A 15,807-nucleotide genomic window follows, 5' to 3' on the forward strand; every position below is an offset into this window, starting at 1 on the left:
CTGATCCTGATCCTGATCCTGATCCTGATCCTGATCCTGATCCTGATCCTGACCCTGCAATCGGGCCAGTTTACAACAAATGATCCCACCACAAAGTGCTGAGATCAGCAGAACTTCATGTAATCCAAGACACCACTGAATCTCTTTGCCACCCCAGCACTCACTCAGGGAGGTGACCGGTTTATATTTGGTGAACCACTTGAGAACACCGCTGCCCCCCCCCCCCCCCCCCTGCTGTTTCATAACTGTTCGTGATGCTTTTTCCATATGGAACTTGGGAGTTTAATATAAAACATCTCATCAGGACACCAGACATTCATGGGGGGGGGGGGGGGGGGTGCCCAGCCATGGGGGGGCACCAACATCTCCCACCATGTCCTCCTGGAATGGGGAGTTAAATTACACAACAAAATGTTTTTCTTAAATGAATAACGATAGTGAAAAAGAACACAGTGTTGCTGTGAGTTGGCAGTAAAAGGGGCTTCAGAGCTGGGGGGGGCATGTGTTGGGGGGGGGGGTAATCAGCTGTTGCATTCCCCTGTGATTGTGATACAGCAGGAGTGCGCCTGTCCATATTTAGTCAGGGCCCCTCTGTGACCACAGCACTCATGAGCATACGTCAATGACCCCCCCCCCGAGCCGGCAGAACAATGTCCCCAGTGCGTCCCAGAGCCTCTAACTGGTGGGGGGGGGGGGACAGGTCTGGTATCCCAGCCGACCGCAGGAACAGATGTGTTCCAGCAGATGTTTACGCTTCCATCCTGGTTCCTGCGCGGGTGAAACTTTCTACGCGGTGGATGAAGCAACATCAGGCGGCCCCAGGCTGCGTGTCCCTGGGCCCAGTATTTACGCCCCCCCCTGCTGGGAGGGGGTCTGCAGTCCATCAGGGCAGCCTGCTGCTGTAAACACACACTTCTTTTAGCTTCTGTGAGGACTGTTGTCAAAAACAGTAGCACCTTCTACGGTCACGGAGGCTGAAAAGCTGCTTCCACAATCAGTTTATATAAACCAAAGCACCCCCCCCCCCCCCCCAGAGGTCTGGGACCTATTGCAGGTAATATTGTGCAGGCAGGAACCTTCCCAGAGGGACCAGAACCCACACCTCCTGCCGTAGAGGAGACCAGCCTGGATCGGGTTTGTTCTGTTCGTCTGAGCAGGAGACGCCTTCGGCTAATTCAGGACGGCGCTCCTCCGTAAGCACTTCCTGGTTAACGGAACGCCAGTCCGGGTCCGTTCAGAGACGGGGTGTTAATAGCAGCCCAGTCATTAATACCCTCAGGGGGCAGAGCAGCAACCCTGAAGCTGCTAAATCTGGTCTCTCCTGAGGAACCCGAGGAGCCTGCTGAGCCTGGGGCTCCAGGTGATGCAGGATGAACCCTAAAAGCTGAGAAGAAGACTGACGTATCGCTCGGTCTCACCTGGAGGAGGCGATCTCCGCCTTCTGCTTGGCGATGGCTGCGGCCCTCTGGGCGCCCTCCACCGCCCGCTCCACCTTGTGCTTGATCTTGTTTCCCTTCAGCTGGATCACCCTCTTCTTCATGGCCTTCACCAGCATGTTGTTGACGTATTTGCCCTCCTCCTTCCCTCCCTCGGCGAAGGTGGTGCAGCCGTAGCCGTGCCTCTGGTTGTTCAGCCACTCGCCCTCGTACTTCAGCCCACTGGACCTCTCACTTATTCCGTATCCGGAGCGCTTGTCGTTCTTCCACTCGCCCATGTAGACCTCTGTGTGGTGGCGTCGATGTCGGCCTCCACGGGGGGGAAATCCTCCGCCCCGGCCAGACTCTCGTCCCCGATGCTGATGGTGGAGTTGGTGTCACTGGCGTTGGAGCTCAGGGCCGACTCCGACCTGAGGAAGCTGATCTTGCTCTTCTGGCTGGACAGAGAGGTGCTGGACTCTGACTTCTTCAGCTTTCCCAGCAGGGAGCTCCTGCGGAACAGACCTTTCTTCTTGGGTTTGACGGCTTCCGGGTCCACATGGAGGGTGAGGGCGAAGCCTCCACGGGAGGGCCCCAGCTGGGTGGGGGTGGCGATGGGGGTCTCCTCTCCTGAAGCGTTGGTGGCGGTGATGATGGGGACGTCCTGCTGCAGCACGGTGCCGTTGCTGTGCTCACTGCGGAGGGAGGTCAAGGAGGTACGGAGAGGGGAGCGAACCACTGCTGCCATCCCATACGGGACACTCTGACGGACCCCGTAGCCGTGCCGCATCCCACCTGTGAACTGTCCTTGGAACGTGCCTGGAATCATCAAACAACATCATTTTTCACACAGAAAAGTCACCCCGATTTCTCCGTGTCAACGACAAACTTTCATTAGGAACCAGTGAATGTGAGACCTCAAAAATCCCTCGGCTGTAGCGAAATGTGAGCTAGGACTCAGATATCTGCTGCGTCAACATCACGGATGCAGGAACAACCTTCCCGCAAAGTTAAACGCTACTTATTTGAGCTCCTTCCTGTGTCTGGAACATTCCATCTACTGGGAAGACACCAAGAAGGAGGACAGGGCACAGTTTCTTTAGCATTAGCATGAGCGTGGAGCTACGAGCCTCTGAGCCTCTGAGGTAGACCTTCAATGATGTTGACCTGCTCCAGATTAGCCACATTTCGTCAGTCAGGGATGAAGTCCAGGAAGTGTCAGGAGATTGAGTCTAAACTCATGGTGTATATGTCTGTGAAGATGGTTTGGAGGCTCCTGAGCTATTATTAGATCCTGACATCTGCTACTATCACCCCCCACCACACACACACCGCAGCCTCCACCAGCAGAACAGATGAGTCAGCTGTCAGGGGAACAAATGCTATTTTCATTGATTTTGTTGGGTTTTCTGGACACGGTGGAACGAGAGCGATGCCGGCTCATTCACACGGGTCTCCAGGAGAGTTTAAAATGTTTTGGGGACTCAGTTGAGATGATGGAATCTGCTGGTGTGAAGTTATTTGACTCAGATGGCGTCCTGCTCATGTGACGGTCCCTCACTCAACCCGACGGTGTTGCTGTTAGAATCTTAAAGGGAGATTTTTCATTTTTCATCATGTTGCAACAGGAGGAGATTTGCCGTTCTTTTGATGTTTTAACTCATGTTGTCTGTTTAAAAAGCTCTCAGATGAGAAGATGCAGCTTTCGGACCCTTTGATTGACAGCAACAGGCTGAACGCAGACGCCATAGAAACGGCGGCGTTGGATCCGCGACAGGTATTCGCACATCGGGTGTGTTGTCACCTCCCATCAGATCCACTCTGATCCAGTGATCCACAGTAACCTGTTGCTCAGATGTTCTGCATTTGTAGATGTTCCAGCTCTGGATTTACACGTGGTGGCGTCTAATTTAACATGCAACGTTGGTGTCACATTCATCAGAGACAGCAGATATTCTGTCTTTAAATAATAATAAAAAAAACTTTTCTGGAGGTTTTTGTGTTTGGTTCAAGCTAAACGTGTCCCTTCAGCAGATGTCTGATCTCAGGTGTAAAGATGGGATCTTCCACAATTCGGGCCGTTTGGAAAGAATGTCATGATTTTACCCACTCACCTCCATCAGCATATGTTTCTGTTCCATATCCATCCTGAAGCCCGTTATTCCACGTCCCTTCATACTTTGCTCCACTACCAGCATTGATCCGGGTCCCGTATCTTCCTTTGAAGCCATGAGTCCATTCCCCTTTGTAAATCCAGTGTCCTTTGGTCTCCACTCCCAGACCATGACGCTTCCCCTGCGACCAGTAGCCCTCGAAGGTGTTCCCGCTGGGCCAGGTGTAGACTCCCACCACTTCGAAACCGTAGTTCCAGGAGCCGGAGAACTCTCCCTGGCCTTTGGGCCCAGTGCAGATGCCATGGCCGTGAGCTTTGCCCCCTCCCAGCCTCCGCAATAAGCTCCACCGTCGTCGAACTCGAACCGACCTCCGCTCATGACGCAGCGCTGCGCAGCGACGCGACGCGCGGTTCGGAAACTAAAGCTAAGTCCTGTTACCTGGCTAAAAAGAAAACCTCCGTCAGCCTGACTTCACCTTCTCCTGACATCAAACCCGATTTGATCTATCCACGGTGCGCAGGGTGCGGGGATTTCCTCTCCTGGAGTTGGTTTGGGGACCTGTGAGCGCGTCCATAAAGCTCCGTGACGCACGAAAACTTGTTGGCTTTGTCAAAGTCACACACCAACGTACAGATTTCATCCAGAACTAATAATTTTCCTTACAATTTAGAGCGGCTGTCAGAGTTTGCATGGATTTTGTCTCGAAAAGCCTGAGATCTTACATGGCGTTTCCCAGGTGGCCGCAGCAAAAAGCCCCTTTCCCCCCGGTCCCAGCCGCCCAGCTATCTCCGGACGGTCGCTGCTGTTGGAAAAACTTCGGCAGACCTTACAGGGCCTCACACACACACACACACACACACACACACACACACACACACACCACACACGCACACACACACACACACACACACACACACACTCTTCCAAAAATACAACCCAATCCTCACTCTGCCTGGAAGGACCCATGCCAGAGTCTTGCCACCTCGGGACTAAAGTAGGCCTGTACATCATTTAGGATTAATCTTGTCACGATACTGGAATTTCTAATTATATGATATATCTTAAGAATTGTTGTTATCCAAAACCAGAAGAGAAGAAATAACTCCAGGTCGAGGCGTAAATATCTCATACCATCAAAAAGAAACAAAAAGTTCCCATCGTTCTTCTCTTCTGGATTGTGTGGCTCACACAAAACACAGGTACACTAACACACACATGCACGCGCACAATAAACGCATATGAACAATTTATTATCTTAGTTTGAAAATTTTCCTGAGTACAATTTGTAGTTACGTAGCCATGTTCCCCGTGAAATCACAGATTAATTGCGGGAAAAGTTAATAAGTTAAATGTTAATAAGCTGTTTCACAAGCTTTTACATCATTTCCTGTTAAAATAGCTCCATGAGAAGTAAAGTTTCTCTTTTTATTCAGGGCCGTTTGCGCATCGTTTTGTTTTCGCCCTCTGCTGGACAGTATTGATCACTGCAGCTCGTGGGGGCATTACACTTTTTTAAAAATAAATAACGCGCATGAGACAGTGTACAAAGACCACAATATTCTTTCATCTTGCCAGGTATGTGGAGTGTGTAACCTTGTTTCACTGCAGTCCATTTTCTGTTCAATTTCAGTTGATTTATTCTGTCTGAGAATTATCGGAACTTTTGTTGCCAGCTGCCCAATGTTCTTTATTTATTGTCGAAGTGCTTGGATTAAATACTAACGTCACCTAAAGGTCTTTGGCTCTGCTAAGTGTAAGAGAACAGATCAGAAGAATAGTCGTGCAGAGCGTCGCGGCCCGCAGCTCTTGAATCCGCCTCGCGTCCTTAGCGGGAGCCGCTTGACCTTCCGGGGAAACGCAACATCCGCGGGTTTCCAGCGCGCATGTTTGTGCGTGGACCATCACCGCGTGATGTCATACCCCTTCACATAGACCTGGGAGTGAGTGCGCGCTGGAGTAAAGAGCGGCGTGTGCGCGTGCGGTGCTCTGTGTTGTCGCTCTAGTTTCGTGTTGCGGTGATGCAGCTCTCGGCTTTGGAGATGAGCGCGAGTGACGGATGATGCTGCTGCGCCCGGACTGTTGGTGAACCCCCCCCCCCCTCTCTCTCCCTCTCTCTGTGTCTCTCTCCCTCCCCTCTTTCTGTCTCTCCCTCCCCTCGCTCCTCTCCTCTCCACTACACGCACAAAACGCTCTGTCATGGCGTCTTCCAACCATGTTACCCCCACCAACTGTAGCTGGTGGCCCATCTCCGCGATGGACGAGGAAGGTAAAATCACAGACGGGGAGGAGTGCGAGGAGCCGGCGGCGGAGCTGAAGCCCTTCAACAAAGACAGGCTCGTCTTGTACCACTGGACGCAGTCATTCGCCTCCCAGAAGGTAAAGCAGCGGCAGAGATGGGGACGAGGGTGGCTGCAGCTCTCTGCGGGACATTGTGCTCCAGCGTGGAGCTTCATCTGTTTGTTGTTCTCGCCGCATGTTGTGTTCTCGCGTGCGCGCGTGTTTGTGCACGGTGCAAGAACACGATGCTGCAGATGCAGAAGAGCGCTGCAGCATCACATTCGTTTCCTTCAGATGGAGTTGGAAAGATGCTCCTAATTCTGCTGGTTTGCTAAAAACCAACAGAATGTTGGAATCAAATGTGCTGAAGCTCTTCAGCCTCCACAGCTGCTACAGTACATGCGAGAACATCCATGAGCTCCGGCAGCCTAAATAATTGATTAAATGATGTGCAAAACAAACCTGGGGAACCATTCTGCCTTCTGTAGCTGCTGTAGCTGCTGTAGCTTCTGTAGCATCTGTAGCTGCTGTAGCTGCTGTAGCTTCTGTAGCTGCTGTAGCTGCTGTAGCTTCTGTAGCTGCTGTAGCTTCTGTAGCTTCTGTAGCATCTGTAGCTGCTGTAGCTTCTGTAGCTGCTGTAGCTTCTGTAGCTGCTGTAGCTGCTGTAGTTTCTGTAGCTGCTGTAGCTGCTGTAGTTTCTGTAGCTGCTGTAGCTGCTGTAGTTTCTGTAGCTGCTGTAGCTGCTGTAGTTTCTGTAGCTGCTGTAGCTGCTGTAGCATCTGTAGCTGCTGTAGTTTCTGTAGCTGCTGTAGCTGCTGTAGTTTCTGTAGCTGCTGTAGCTTCTGTAGCTGCTGTAGCTGCTGTAGTTTCTGTAGCTGCTGTAGCATCTGTAGCTGCTGTAGCTGCTGTAGCATCTGTAGCTGCTGTAGGTTACCTGACCACCGCTCACACTGGCAACGGATCAGCTGCATCTTCCTTGTAAAGGTGTGAATTTGGTGATCAAGTCAGAGAGCGGACACGAAGCGTGACGTGTGTTTGTGCTCTGAGAACATTTCTGTGGTGCCACTCTCAAGGTGGGGCAGATGGAGGTTAGGCTTGAATTCTTCCCGTCTGAAGGGATCTGCTGCGTTACATGACAAGCACTCGGGTTCCTGAGAGGTTCTGAGCTCCTCAGATCATCATTTCTGCAGCTCTGGAGCCTGAAGGATCCATCAGGGATCAGATCCTTCAGGAATTCCTTCAGGCATGTTTATTTTTTTACCATCTCATCTTTTTTATTCCCTTAAATGTGAATGTTAGATATGAGAACCCGAAGTGAGGCTCCTCTCACGGCTTTGGCTCCCCACAGGGCTGCTAATCATGCTGGGTTTTGTCCAGTAGAGGGTTAAACCCAGTAACAACCATCTGTCTCATGCTGGAGTTGAAGTTCACGACCAAGTGCACCTCCACTAGAAAGTGTGAGAATTCAATATTCAGTCAAGTGCAGCCAAGTGGCAGCATGTCGGAGGCTCTTTCCCCAGAGAGCATCCCACATCTTGTCTAGAAGACTTTGTCCTCAGCTTTTCAGCCTACTCTCGTCCCTCTGTCCCTCAGCAGCTCTGGACCTCCTGGGCAGGACGCAGCAGAACCTCAGAGCTCCAGATCCTGCTGATGTCCTCAGTAAATGCTTTCTTAAATGGAATCATCTGGTCCAGGATCAGACTGCTAATGACACACAGATCAGGGTAGAACTGACTAAAGTCTTGGGTTCGAGCCCCATCGTCTCAGACTAAACTGCTGAAATGGTGTCAGAATAACACCAGCAGATCTCCAGTCCTGCATCTAGTGTAACTTGTTCTATATTGTTGGTTTATTCCTTCTGAGCATCTGCATCATTACCAAGCATGTGTGACTAATATGGTTACGCAACAATTCCCGGCTGTGTTGTTCTGTGTGTGTAATAGCGCGTGTGTTATTGTGCGTGTCACCGCTGAGGGACGTCTCCATCGGAGCTTTGACCCATGAATGCAGAACTCTTGAACTTAGCGCGACGCTGATGGAGATGTGCAGCGTGACTTTGGAGCTGATCTGATCTGGGGCCAGTTCTCTATGTTATTACTACTTTATTACCCTGCATTGGGCACAGCTCCCAGCTTGCACTTCCTCGTGCGTCGCCCGATATTCCCGCTCTCCTAGACCTTGGCTTATCCTTCATCCCTCTGTGATGCCTCCTGGCTGTCCCTGAAAGACGGACTCTGTTCCAGTAACATTTCAGGAGTGGACCCCTTCAGTCTGCTGCTGATTTAACTGATCCTCAAAGCCTGATGCTCCCAACATGTAGCCAATAGGTGCTTATACTGGGACAGAGAGGACCGACCGGTTCTTTTTAAAGAAGGGCGCACCGTCATGTCTGTCTTTGCTGTCGCAGGTACGTCTGGTCATTAGCGAGAAGGGTCTGGTCTGTGAGGAGAGGGATGTGAGCCTACCGCTGCAGGAACACAAGGAACCCTGGTTCATGAGGCTCAACCTGGGAGAGGAGGTGCCCGTCTTCCTCCATGGAGACACCATCATCAGCGACTACAACCAGATTATAGATTACCTGGAGAAAACCTTTGTGGGAGGTGAGTGATAAGGATCTCACGTTCTTCTGTTCTCACCAAAAGTCCGTTTTCATGACGTTTGAAAGCAGCTTTTGAAACGTCGTTGGTTTTGCTCAGATAAGGAGCCCGGGTTCGGAAACCGTTTGGCTGCCTCTCCTCATCAGCTGAAGTAGCAGAGCCTTGGAATCCACTGCAGACCGTATGTGGTCTTCAGCATGAAGCTGCCACTGCTTCCATCAGGGCCTTTGGAACGTGAGCCGTCTGCAGAGAGCTGCAGGCGCCATGCTGCCCCCGGTGGTCGGGTTGTGTACTGCAGCGTTTGCTCTTTATTTGCTAATATAAAGGATGCATGTCAAGTAAAAATGAAAAGAGAGACACAAATGGATTATAAATAACCTAAAATTAACAATAATAGGAAGAAAGAAAGAGGCCGTAGGGAGTCAGATAAAACCATTGTCGGCCAGATGAAAGACTCATAAATATGCTTTTGCTCTGTGCATAAATCCATAATTAGTGTCGGCCTGGAAGGTCCAGTGTCCTTTTCAGCTTTGTGGTGACTCAGCAGAGGCAGCGAGGGCTCGTGTTTAATATCCTGCACGACCTCCAGGTCCACCACGGACTGGTCCTGCCACTGGACAAACACGTCCCAAACCATCTAAGGTTGATTGTTACGGACAAAAGTTCAGCCTCAGATCATCTTCAGAACATTGTGGGTCCGTATTCTGGCCACGTCCGCACGTCCTCTGGCAGCCGCCGTGTTTCCGTGACGTCTCCAGTGTTGTGTCCTCCTGCGTCTCTTTGTCCCCTCACGTTTGACAGTCAGCCCTCTGAGAGGAAAACTGGACCCCTCCCACGAAGATTCAGCACATTTGGTCTTGGTTTTTGCTCGTTGCTCTCAACAGATGCCAGTTTTCATCCTGATATTCTAACTTTATCAGTGTATTAATTATGTTAATGACCTTTTGTCCCGCCACTATTTATCCCGCACTTGAGCGACAGCAGATAAGTGGAGCAGATCAGGCCAACGGGGAATTCTGAGCCCAATTAACCTTTATTTCGTATAACTCTCATTTCTGCAGTCCTCCTCATGAATTATTTGTAATTTTCGATTTCTCCCCCGCAGATTCGGTGGGCTCAGCTGATCCCCGACGCTGAGTCGCCTCTCTACGGGCGCGTGCAGCAGTACCGGCAGCTTCTGGACGCTCTGCCCATGGACGCTTACACGCACGGCTGCATCCTCCATCCAGAGCTCACCACCGACTCCATGATCCCAAAGTACGCCACCGCAGAAATACGGAGTAAGTGACGTCGGCGCGTTTCTGGTGCTCTGTTCAAAGAAAGTCTTCAAAAAACCTCACACACTGTGTGTGGGTGTGTGTGTGTGTGTCAGGACATTTGGCCAATGCTGCCACAGAGCTGATGAAGCTGGACCACGAGGAGCCCCAGCTGACAGAACCCTACTTGTCCAAGCAGAAGAAACTCATGGTGAGTTTGTCCTTCAGGGATCCGCTCCAGCTTCGCACCAACAGTCGTGTGTGATTTCTGAGCCTGATTAGCAGAAGAGAAACCACCAGAAGGAGGCCACAGTTCAGCAGCTGAACTTTTCCCCTGGACTTGTCGGTGATTTTCAGGCAAAAATCTTGGACCACGATAACGTGAACTACCTGAAGAAGATTCTGGGAGAGCTGTCCATGGTGCTGGACCAGGTGGAGGCTGAACTGGAGAAAAGGAAACTGGAGTATCAAGGTACGTCCCACCGGTGCTCTCTGTGGCTTCTCCCCATCTCTGCCTGACCGCTCCCTCATCCTGCAGGTCAGAAGTGCGAGCTGTGGCTTTGTGGACCTGAATTTACGCTAGCTGATGTTTGCCTCGGTGCCTTGTTGCACAGGCTCAAGTTTCTGGGACTTTCTAGGAAATACTGGGAGGACGGCAGCCGAGCCAACCTGCAGAGCTTTTTTACGCGTGTGCAAAAACGCTACGCTTTCCGAAAGGTGCTGGGCGACATCCATACGACCCTGCTGTCAGCAGTGCTACCCAACGCCTTCCGACTGGTAAAAAAGAAGCCGCCTTCCTTCTTCGGGGCCTCTTTCCTTATGGGCTCACTGGGGGGATGGGCTACTTTGCCTACTGGTTTTTAAAAAAGAAATATATGTAGTGAATGCTCTCCTGTGGTGTTTAGTGTCCGTGCATTTGTGTGATGTTCTAATTTTCTGTAACGTTTGAGGACTGCAGGAAAACATACCGAATCTATATAGACTAAACTATTACTTACCTGGGTGAACAAATATGAAAACATTCCACGATGGCAGATCCTGGGCAGCACATTTCCTGATAGCAAAGTTTAAATTTGGGGCAACTTGGCGCCGCCGTGCAGGTTACGTTGGAGGCCCACGTCCGGCCCAGTCATACTGTGAACTTTGATAAGAAAGCCAGAGGTTCAACAACTAACGCCACCAGGGGTCTGCTGACCTTCGCATGCCACTATTGTAATCATCACGTGCCACTCGTCACCTCCAACCAGTCAAACCAGAGACGCCAAAGGAACCGAGGTTTGAAGGTGTAGCAGCAGCAGGACGTTGACATTTCTGCAGATGTGTTTGAGCCTTAATTGTTCGGATGACTACAGCTGCCAGATTAACGTGTCACGCTGAAGAAACTTAAAGATGTTTTCATTTCAGGTCTTGGAAGTGGGTCATATATAAAGAGGCCCAAACCTGAGCGCACTTTTTTTTCCTGGTCTTTATGCTAAGCTAACGTTGCAACCAACCACCCCATCGTACGCCTGTAAAGAACGGTTGATTTTTTGAATATGTTTGTTGTGCACCCTGCAGACGTTCATCGGTGATACACACACACGTGCACACACACACACACACACACACACGCTCACAGCACGCAGATCAACACCTTTGAAATGTTAAAATTTGTGGGAAAATTGTAAATTCTACATTCTCACTGGCACAAGTGTAGGTTAGGATGTTGGTGTCGTGGGGATTTTGTTGTTTTTGTAAAGCATTTGGTGATGATAAATGTGGGTGTGAAGATTCACGTCCACAGATTAACCTCTGAAGCGTGCAGAGATGGCGACCCCCCCCTCAGCAATAGGCACTTTTTTCTTTTTCCATTTCTCCCTGACAGACGCAAGATTGTTTTTGTCTCTTAAATCACATGTCAGTAATTTTAGCCTGCCAGGTTTGTAATGAGCGGTTTGAAGGAGCGTAATAAAAAAGCCTTTTGTCCTTGATTCAATCAGCTCCCAATTCGTGCACACGAAAGCAGAAGCCACCCAAACATGTCAGCAGCACATGCGGAAAAACTGGAATTCTGCACCGGATATTTGCTGCGATGATGCGGACAGGTGACCTTTTCCAGTCATGGAGTTAGCGTGTGCCCACGTGTCGGGTCGGTCCCGTTTCAGTGACGAGCCTGAGCGACGTTCAGACAGCAGCTTCCAGCTCAGTTGTGAGGGACTCAGTTCCATTCACGCAGGGTCAGATTTGATTTTCTACTAACAAATTTCAAAATCTGTTGTTGCATGTGTTAATTATGACTCAGTTCTGTGTGAGCAGGATTTTACTGTTTTACAGTCATTTTCCTAACGTCTGGGTTGTCGCCGTCAGCTGCTTTTCTTCCTGGTTCTTCTTGCAGTTGCACACATGATTTTGTTAATCATGATGAAAGTCAGCCATAGATCCATCAAATTAGGAGATCTAATGATTTTTTCTGGGATGCTCCATGTTCCCTCACAGGCTGAAGCAGATTTGGTTGAACCAAAGACGATGACCTACAGATATTTGTGTCCATACTCACATTTGCTGATGCAAACATGGATGTTGTAGTCATAAACTTTATGAACACTCGGGATCTTGCTGGGAGATACTTGCTGTAACTGGGAGGGTTTCATTGCTTTTCTATCTTTGCATGAGCAGCAGTGACACAAAGGCACGGAAGAAAGTGATAATAGTCAAGGACAAACATGTCGAGAATTTTTTCTATTTGGATTTTGCTGCCGAAGAAGAAGAGAAAATAAGGAAAATGTAATCAGTCAATCATCAATAGCTTCATTTTTTGATTGATTTTGTTAAGACCCCACAGCTGATTGAAGCCTGATGGGTTTGGAGTCCAAGTGGAGAGAGAGTAGTTGTGATTTGTGACCATTATATTTCACTATAGTATTTTTTTCATTTATTTTTTCTAGGTATATATGCATTTATTTATGGTGCTTTTTAATGCTGTTTGTTCATAAGCCTTAATTTATTTAGTTGCCATCAATGACAAATAAATGAAAATTGCAACATGTGTTTGTGTTTCGTTATTTATACATTTTCTGTGCACTAAATGAGACAAAAGACCCGACGGCTCGTTCCTTTGGATCAGCTCAGCCGCTCGGAATCGGATCAATATCTAATCGGATTTAGTCAGACAGGAAAAAACGACCGGTTGCACAAACCCACTTTGGTAATTGGCTGGATTGGAACACAACTCAAATGTCCTACCACCCGTGAAGGTATCACGCTGACCCCTGCGTCACGTGCCTGTGGGCTGTGTCCAATGAAAAGGCGTTTTGTCTTCACGTGACCGCAGAGCCACGCGCGCCTGTAACAGGAGATCTATAGATCCAAATTCTTTAGGAAGTAAGGTGAACATAGTCGCAGGTAGATTTTTAATCTCATTTAGGTCGACTTCTTGTTCTGGTTTCACACCAACGTTCTCAAAGTGTTGATGCGACGCACGTCTGCAAAATGACGCCATCTCTTCAGAAAAGATTAGCGTGCGTGCGGGTGAAAACGGGGACCAACGAGCACAAACCGGGCAGGAGCTGCAGCTGCCAATAATGTCGGCGTCTCGGATGACCAAGAGTCATTTTGGGAAGAGCAGCTGAACAGAAGCAGCAGCCGGGAATGATCAGGTGTTCCAGGAAGATCGCTGGATCACAATGGATCACACAAGCAGAGAGTAAATCAGATCCTGCGCCTTTTCTGCCTTTGTGATGGTTCAGGGTCTCCATATGTTCAGTAATGCAAGTAGACACACAGACTTATTAAAATCTTTTAATCTGGTCTGTAGTGCATGTTTTCAATCACAAGTATGGGTTTGGACAAGAATCCAGCGAGGATTTCTGTCCTTCCAGGTCCTTGGTCCTTCACCAAGAAACTCAACTGGGACTGTGGAAGGACAAAAAAACCCAGAACTGGTCGGACTGGCTGCCTACCAGGCGGTAACCAGGCACCTATGGTGGGATGGGCCCCTGATGTGGCTCCTGTACTGTTAAATGTGTGAGCAGTGATCTACTGAAATATCTTACCGGAGGAAAATGTCCTTTTTTTGCACTAAAGTTCTGCCAAAACCTCCATCCTGTGTGTAAACCTTTCTGTGTTCAACCATTCCATTTTATCTTTGCCACTGTGTCCAGTTCGACCAACATGTGTCCCACTATGACCAGTTCAATTCTGGAGCTTTTCTGCGTTTAGAACTTTACAGACACCCGTGTTATTGACATTCCTCAGAAACAGATTTAGATTGAGCATGTAGTGAATAATTGTTTCCAAAATTACTTCAACAGTAAAATCTGTTATTTAAATGACTTAAATTGATCAAAGCTATCAGACTAAACCAAGTGACCCAGGCTGCGCCCTCGGTGCTGCAGAGCTCCAGGTCGGCCTGTGTGGAGTCGAAGAGGAGGAACATGGGTGCAGATTAGGCGTGCTGCTTCTGTCCCTTTAGGTGACGCACAGGGGGGAGCCCTGGTGACAGAGGCTTTAGATACCAAAGTCGATAGGTCAGAAACCAGGCCGAGAGGCCACAAACTGTCCCAATTAACTTATGAGAGAGATCATGGAAGTAAACGGCAGTGCAGGCAAACATCCACACCCAAATAATCACAATGAGGTTCAAGGCAATGTACAGGAAGTTGAGAGCCATCCTGGGCAGGGCAGAGTAGCTCACCGCCATCATGGAGCCCATGGGGGCCATTTCCTCCATAATTAAAAGGGCAGAATAGGCCAGGATGAAAGCATGGCCCGAGATGTCAAAGCCATCCCAGTGGAGACCAGCCTGCTTGCAGCTGGCTTTGAAGGTGAATTCTTTCTTGAGAACAGCCATAGTTTCAGTTTCGTAGCACGAACCAGTCACATTCTCGATGTAGACGAAGGTCGCGGTGCAAACGTACCAAATCCCTGTTGCAACCAGCAGGGCACAAACCCGGCGGCCGAGGAAGGACACACTTCTGCTGAAGAGCGAGTTAACCAGGAGGAGGAAGGGTGTGAGCAGCAGCAGGGTCCAACCCCAGGACAGTTTGATGAAATACCTGCAGGAGACAAGAAAAGATCATCATCCATATCTGTCTTAACTACTGGGTTAATCTATTTATAACTCAGAAATTGGATGTTAGTTTAATGTATAATCTTGTTAGTCCACACAATCATAAAAATACATTTTCTAACCATCTATATCACACTGGATAACTGAGAATACGGGTTAAAAATACAATTATCATTACCATTGTAATGAAGCCTTTTCATAGTTTACAGTCATTACAAAAATCCAAGTTCCAGATTGAAATGGTTAGTGTCTAGTTGTTAATCAAGTCAACTTAGAATAGAACACATTATTGGTTCCATACTTTAACATTAACCTTTGGAGATTAATGTTTAAACGAAAGCCTTATCTTTATACGAGTAAATTCTAACATATTATGGCAGAAAATGTAAGAATGACTCATTCTAAGCCTTTTTTCATTTTATATGAACAGTGTTTCTTTTAGATTAATCTCTTGTTCTAAATGAAATGTTTGCACCGGTCATTCAAAATTATAGTCATAATTTCAATCATAAAAAAGATCCAAATAGGGTTGTTGAAGAAAAGTTTTATTCCATGTGACATCGAAGGAAGCGTCTTGGAGTTACGGCAGCTAAACGGACGCTAGCGGCATCATAGCGCTACATACACGTTGATGGCGTTCCTACGGTGGCTGAAATAAGACTGCGGGACGACATCGAGCTCCTTCAGAAGCGACCCCAGCAACGTTAGAAATAAAAACATCCAGTGAAAGTATCGTCGGACGGCTGGTAGCCTCCAGAACTTCACAAAGTAGCCCACAATGACGTCCTCCACCGCCATGTTTACATCGTTCAAGTGAACGCTGCTTCCGGGTGCGGCGTCTGACGTCATTTTAGTTCAACCAATGAGCTCTTTCACAGACGGCACGCGCTCTTTTTCCCGGTTTTATAGCGCATTAAATTTCTTCTCTTTTTTAAAAATGGCTGAATTATTATTATTATTATTATTATTATTATTATTATTATTATTTTATTATTATTGTCAAACTGCTGTATGACTTTAATGCTAAACGCAAGTAGCTAATTTACCATTATTATTGAATTTGCATTAAATAACTGCAGTTCACTAAAAGCGTTCTCTATA

The 15,807-nt window shown here is 48.5% G+C and overlaps 2 protein-coding genes and 1 pseudogene across 2 annotated transcripts; 1 reads left to right on the forward strand and 2 right to left on the reverse strand.

Annotated features, from left to right (window-relative positions):
- Nucleotides 1-1,385: 1,385 nt before the first annotated feature.
- Nucleotides 1,386-4,361, reverse strand: LOC115248236 (junctophilin-2-like). Its single transcript, XM_029831834.1, is given in 4 exon segments — nt 1,386-1,728; nt 1,731-2,234; nt 3,530-3,853; nt 3,856-4,361. Coding segments are annotated over 4 exon segments (1,194 nt in total). The 5' UTR covers nt 3,908-4,361; the 3' UTR covers nt 1,386-1,414.
- A 715-nt stretch (nt 4,362-5,076) lies between these two features.
- LOC115248234 (ganglioside-induced differentiation-associated protein 1-like 1) lies at nt 5,077-11,631 on the forward strand (annotated as a pseudogene).
- A 2,403-nt stretch (nt 11,632-14,034) lies between these two features.
- On the reverse strand, nt 14,035-15,548 carry LOC115248235 (fat storage-inducing transmembrane protein 2-like). Its single transcript, XM_029831833.1, has 2 exons — nt 15,332-15,548; nt 14,035-14,692 (listed from the first exon to the last, which is right to left on the reverse strand). Exons 1-2 carry the CDS (start codon nt 15,502-15,504, stop codon nt 14,083-14,085), a joined length of 783 nt encoding a protein of 260 aa, XP_029687693.1. The 5' UTR covers nt 15,505-15,548; the 3' UTR covers nt 14,035-14,082.
- Nucleotides 15,549-15,807: the final 259 nt, after the last annotated feature.

The sequence above is a fragment of the Takifugu rubripes genome, unplaced genomic scaffold (genome assembly GCF_901000725.2).
Source record: "Takifugu rubripes unplaced genomic scaffold, fTakRub1.2, whole genome shotgun sequence".
Classification (NCBI taxonomy): domain Eukaryota; kingdom Metazoa; phylum Chordata; class Actinopteri; order Tetraodontiformes; family Tetraodontidae; genus Takifugu; species Takifugu rubripes.

Excerpts from the sequence above, each read along its gene's own strand:
- LOC115248235 (XM_029831833.1), bottom strand. The coding sequence starts at position 15,504 with ATGGCGGTGGAGGACGTCATTGTGGGCTACTTTGTGAAGTTCTGGAGG. Across the intron at positions 14,693-15,331 it reads CGTAGGAACGCCATCAACGT|GTATTTCATCAAACTGTCCT; the intron begins GTATGTAGCGCT and ends TGTCTCCTGCAG.